Source organism: Tupaia chinensis, unplaced genomic scaffold (genome assembly GCF_000334495.1).
Source record: "Tupaia chinensis unplaced genomic scaffold, TupChi_1.0 Scaffold000515_1, whole genome shotgun sequence".
In the NCBI taxonomy this organism is placed as follows: Eukaryota; Metazoa; Chordata; class Mammalia; order Scandentia; family Tupaiidae; genus Tupaia; species Tupaia belangeri.
The window spans coordinates 3717556-3723326 of record NW_006160028.1 but is presented as its reverse complement, the minus strand read 5'-3'; the positions used below and the strand labels follow the sequence as shown (position 1 = coordinate 3723326).

At 41.9% G+C, this 5771-nt stretch overlaps 1 protein-coding gene across 6 annotated transcripts in view; it reads left to right on the top strand.

Moving 5' to 3' along the window:
• Positions 1–5771, top strand: part of LPP (LIM domain containing preferred translocation partner in lipoma) — a 791955-nt gene that overhangs the window by 255327 nt on the left and 530857 nt on the right. For all 6 annotated transcript variants that reach the window (XM_027775024.1, XM_027775025.1, XM_014590977.2 and 3 more), the window contains one exon: positions 5265–5466. In XM_027775024.1, the coding sequence (XP_027630825.1) occupies positions 5274–5466 (193 nt within the window). In that variant the 5' untranslated portion in view covers positions 5265–5273. The remainder of the gene's footprint in view (positions 1–5264; positions 5467–5771) is intronic.

The window sequence follows — 5771 nt, the reverse complement described above, 5'->3', positions numbered from 1 at the left end:
CAGTCCCTGCGAAAGTGCTCCCCCAGCCAAGCCTGTGCCAGCTCTTGCAATATACCCCAGTAACTCTCCACACTTAGTTTCATTTACTCATGGGAGAGAGTGTGTGCACCTGAAAAAAGACAGAGGACACCCTCGATGTGGTCTGGTCATGATTCATTCCCTTGCTTCCAGCCCTCAAGCTCCCCAAAATCTTAGGCACTTGTGTACATGTGCTCTACCTGTTTCAGGCTGGCCGGGGTGGAGATTGGCATAAGGTCAACTGTGACTTCCAGCACCGTGGAAGTCACACTTCCAGTGTGCTGTGGTCTGTACCTCCTAGGCTGGGTCTCTGTTGCTTACTTTCTCCTTTTTCACATATAAATATGTTTTCCCCGAAAAGACTTTATACACTCCTTCAAAAGAGGAGAAAATCCAATACCTCTGGAACTCCAGTGCCAGGCAGATACATTCATGCATTCATTAAAATAACAAACACTATTGCTGAGTGATTATCATTTACTAGGGCCTGAGGTTTCAGCTCTTGAGATTCAGAGTTTAGTCTTGGATGCAGGCAGACAAGCAGAGTAGCATGTGGCGAGTGTGTGACAGCAGTATGCCAGGTGGAAGTGTAGCCAAAGAGTAATAACTTGAACTGCAGGATACGGTGCATGACTTATGTTGTTATGGCTAGTAGAAAATAATATCGAAGATCTAAATGATACATAGTGAAGTAGAAATCATTTTTATTTAAGAGGTAACTTGGTTGAGAGGGCGAAAAGATCAAATTTAGAGGAAATGGATGAATTTTCAGAAGATCATAAACACTGCAAAATGATCTCAGAAAAAGTAGAAAATTGGTACTATTATAGAAGCTATTGGAAATGTGATTATTATGTCTTCTAAGGTAGGTATTATATCTGAATAACTTTACACCAAATTTTCATACACTATTAAAGATCACATTTTTTCAATGTCATTGTTAATCTAATTGGAACAGTGTAAAAAAGATGCAAAATCCCCATATCAAAACCTAATAATGGTAAATAAGCAGGCAAAAAATAAACACTTCAGAATGATCTTACTTATGGTTATATGTCCAAAAATTCTAAATAAAATAGCATAGTTAATTCATCAGCATATCAAAATGCTGTAACTGTGACTGTGTAGAATTTATTTTAGGAATGCAAAGATGGTTCAATGGCATCTATCAGCATGATTCCTTATATCACAAAGTAAAGGGATGGAAAAATATTATTGTATCAGTAGCAGCTTAGAAGGGGGGATACAGAGAGTCTAGAAAGGTTTAAGTAACTAAGGAAGAACAGTGTCCATTTAGTCATCCATTCCTGCATAAGGCATTTTCTTATAGTGTCTTGACCAAGCCTCATATTTTTACAACAAGACTATGCAGAGTTTCTAGGATATTGGTGTAGATAGGCAGATATAAATAGCTTTATGGACTAAGTATGAAATAGTACTAGATGTGCCCATAAAAAGAATTAAGCTACTCTCCTCCTTTTTCTTTTTCTTTTCCTTTCCTTTCTTTTCTTTCCTTTTGTTTTTCAGAGAGATTTTTGCTATATGGCATGTGTACTTGCCAGAGAAACAGAGACAGAGAGAGAGACAGAAAGTGAGAAATCACCCTCCAGGGTAGATGACCATGCCACAACCCTTTCTCCCCAATTCTCCTCTTGGGATCTTGGCCACGCACGCACACATGCCTGGTGTGAGTTTTAAGCCACTGGGTCCAGAATTCAAACCATGGTTAACTACATGGGAGTCCAACAACATAACCATTATGCCATCTGCTGGTCCCTAAGCTACTTTTCTTAAGCAAAGTTAGGGAAACTTCCACAGAGTGTGAGGCTTTTCAGCTGGGGCAATATAAAGATACAGGGCTTGGTAGAAAAGGAAGGGAAGGAGATGGCATTGTCATTGCTGGCTATAGCATGAGAATATTTCAGAATCATGGAACTCCCTCAGGAATTCTGAGAATAGTGTCACTGGGTCATTGTTGACATGCAGAGGAAAGGTAAGATGCTGACAGGGTCATTTGCAGACAGGTAATTGGCCAGAATGTGGCCCTCTTCTGAGGAGGAGCTAGAGATACCTCCATGGGGAGGGCAGTCTCAGGGTAATTATGGAGCTGGGGATAACAGGAAGGACTACTGATAAAATGATTTGTGTATTTATGCTTAAGTCTCCATTTTTTAGAGCTCCCCCAAAGGTTGGCTATTCCTTTATATCTATGGCATGTCCGAAAAGGCCAAGATGTTAGTCACTCAGTACCCATGGGCGTGCGCTCTGGAAATGTGCATCTTTGTATTGGAAACGGCTTACTCCTACATTAACCTATTTTTAAAGTTCTTATTTGGGATGACTTTAGATTTAGAGGAAACTTGTAGAATGAACCCATTTTTAAAATGTTCAGTTAAAATCTACCCGACAAAATGCATAGTTTGTTACGCTCTTAAACTTTTATTTCCCACTTATTCCCTACTATTCATGTTAGTCATATGGAGAGCAAAACAGTCCCTTTTGCCTCAAGTTAGTGGAAGACTGAGATTCAATTAAAAACCATCCTTCTAACAAATTCAGAGTTGTTTTTTCTCAACCTTGGGAGATAGGCTTAGCTTTGGTATTAAGAAAATGAAAACCCTCTCAAATGGTGTCACATGCGCAGCCAGATTTAAGCACTATGAACAGAACAGGCATTTATTGTTTTTGTTTTTCTTTAGTAGAGGCTTTCATGGCGGTTTATGGATGCGTACAATACAGATGGTCTTGCCCTTTTGAAGAACTCTCAGTTTAGTACACATATTTGTATATTTCTAAGTAACAGGTGCAGGGGAGGAAAAGGAAATGTGTCCTGTAACCAGGATGAAAAGTGAAATGTCCTCACTGGCCTCAGTAGCCTGTGTCCCACTTTCCGATTTCGTCTTCTTCACTGATACTTGTTATATTCTTCTGCTGGGAACACTATACCTCCAGCTATTTTCTGCCATGCAGTATGACCGTATCGTTCCTGAAGACTTTCTGAGAATAGAGACATTCTAGAAAGGTATAAGTAACTAAAGACGAGCAGCACTTCCCTTGACAGAGCACTTTATGGTATCTAAAGCATTTGTCGTCATGAAAGGTCTTTGAGTTAGGATTTAAATTTATTTTTAATCTTATTTTTGAGGGAATGGAGGAGTCTGAGGCACTGTAGGGGTGTTGTCTAAGGCCATGTCACTCAACTGTAGTGTGGACTGAGAGTGGTGCACAGGCGACACTCCATGTCCTCCTCCATCGTGTCTCTGGGTTGCTATGCCACATGCTGAGGCCTTTTTGCATTTCTCTATTTCCCAAGCTCTTTGTCTTAACACACATCTGGAGGCAATCACAGAGCCCTCTTAATTAATTCAGTTCAATTAATAAATTACTAGGTGTATTTGGGGCTGGGGTGGGTGTAGGCTGCCTTCCGGGCCTCCCCATGCTGGAGAGCTCTTGCAATCAGGCTTGGAGAGCCCTCCTCAGTGCAGGCTGCCTGGAGGGGCGATTGCTTAAGCTGACAGAAAAGACATCATTTTCCTTTCCTCACATAGTGTATGCAGTCTGATCACAACAGCATCTGGTGGTTCTCCTTCTAGTTAAAGAAGTTTTTCATAGAGGTCCAATATTGTGTCAGCTCAGCATAGCTTTTTAAGAACAGTTCATTAATTTTTTTTCTACAAGAGAGACAGAAGGGGGTGGGAGTGTTATAGAGACAGATGCCCCCAACAAGAGCTCCATGGTGTGATCCATGTCCAGTTCTAGCTTATCCAGATCATGGGGTAGGGTCAGCAGAGACACCAACCCAGGACACCACTCAGCCCTCAGCATAGCTCTTGAGAGGCATTTCTTTGCAGTGAGATGCGCTTTACAGATGTCAAATATTCTTTAATTGCTAGAGGGTACTTGTATTCATGAGAGAGAGAGAGGGAGGGCCGGAGGGAAGAAGGAAGGGAGGAAGGAAAGAGGGAGAGAGAGAGAGAGAGTGCGTGTGAACCCACCAATGGGACAAGCTCATACCACAGTCCCTTCTCCATCTCTCTACCCTGTTAGTATTTGGGACACACGAGCACATATACCTAACATGCTTCTCAGGTCACTGGGGCCAGAATTTGAATGGCAACTGGCCATGTAGAATTAGTTCCCTCAACGTGCGACTTTGGTCCAGCTCCAAATATTGAATGTTCCATCATGTGGCCACTAAATGCCAGTACTTGAGCCAGGCCTTATGGCCACCAGTGTCCCCCTCCTCATTTCCAGCTGTCTCTTGGTGGAGAGCAGAGCTGCTCCTGCAGAGAGGTTTTTTTCTATTGTCCTGCTGTGCACCTGCCATGCCCTTGTTTCCCAAGTCAACTTTTGGAGTTTCCTTAATGTCTACAGCATAAGTTTTTGATGTGCATGCAATGTTCTCTGTGCTTTGATTCTATCCCGTGTTTCCGTTCTTTTGCTAGCTACTTTTTCTTTTCTTTTTTTCAAGTTAAGAATTATTTTAACTTCATTTATTATTATTGTTGTTGTTTTTCAGTTTGATCAGAGAGAAAGAGAGAGAGAAAATGAGAAAGCAAGCCACCAGGTCTGGGACTTGAACCACAGTCGACCATGTGGGAGTCATATCCTAGACATAAACATAAGTGATGTGTACTTTTTGCCCCGGTAATTTTGCAAACATTATTCAGGCCCAACTTCTACTTGGTATTCAAGGTCCAGTCTGAATGTCACCTCATCATTGATGTCTTGGTATTTCTGCTCCCAGGCTCACAAAAAGAAATAATCTTATCTTTTCCTACATCCTAGCAATATTTACAAAAAAAAAAAAAAAAAAAAGATAAAAAGCACCTCACTTAGGTAACCTATCATCTAATTTAGGTATTGCCCTTTATTTTGAGTGGTAATTCTATTTCTAGATTATTAATAAAATTGAAACTTCCTTCCAGCCTCTTTCCATACTAATTCCTTCAAGTTAGAACCATTTTTTTGTGTGTATCTATCGCCCCAAGAGAGCTAGGCACTGAAATTGGTTACTGTTGGAAAGGATAGATTCAAATTTTAGTGTTCTTTCCCTTCTCCCCTTCTACCCCCTCCTCCTCATTTTCCTTCTGATGATTCCTCTTCCATTTTCCTCCATCCTTCATACCAGACGATTTTATCAAGATTCAGCGAGTGTGGATAAGAATGAAATGACAAGGAACTGAGGTGCGTCACCTCTATTTTCGTATTTCTATAAATCGGTGTTTGTTTCTTTTTCATCGCAGATCACAACAATGTCTCACCCATCTTGGCTGCCACCTAAAAGCACTGGTGAGCCCCTCGGCCACGTGCCTGCACGGATGGAGACTACCCACTCCTTTGGGACCCCCAGCATTTCAGTGTCTACACAACAGCCACCCAAGAAATTTGCACCGGTAGTTGCTCCGAAACCCAAATACAACCCATACAAGCAACCTGGAGCTGAGGGTAAGTGCTGGGATTTCTGAGTTCTCAGAATGGGGCAGCCCAAAGCATGGGGGTGATGTATAGTACAGGGTCGTCAGCAAACGGCAGCTTCTAAATTCACAAAGTGGTTATCCTGGTTCTTGCATTATCAAGGTTAAGGGGCCCCCAGAAACCATCTGGATAAACTCTTCTTTCAGGAATAAAGAGATCAAGACCTCGTAAAGGTTATGTAGCTGTCACACACAGTGAAGTAGGGTGAATGCCCAAACCTGGCCTTGGCGATCACAGCTCAGCACCCTTCTCCTGCACCGCTCTCTACCAGCAGC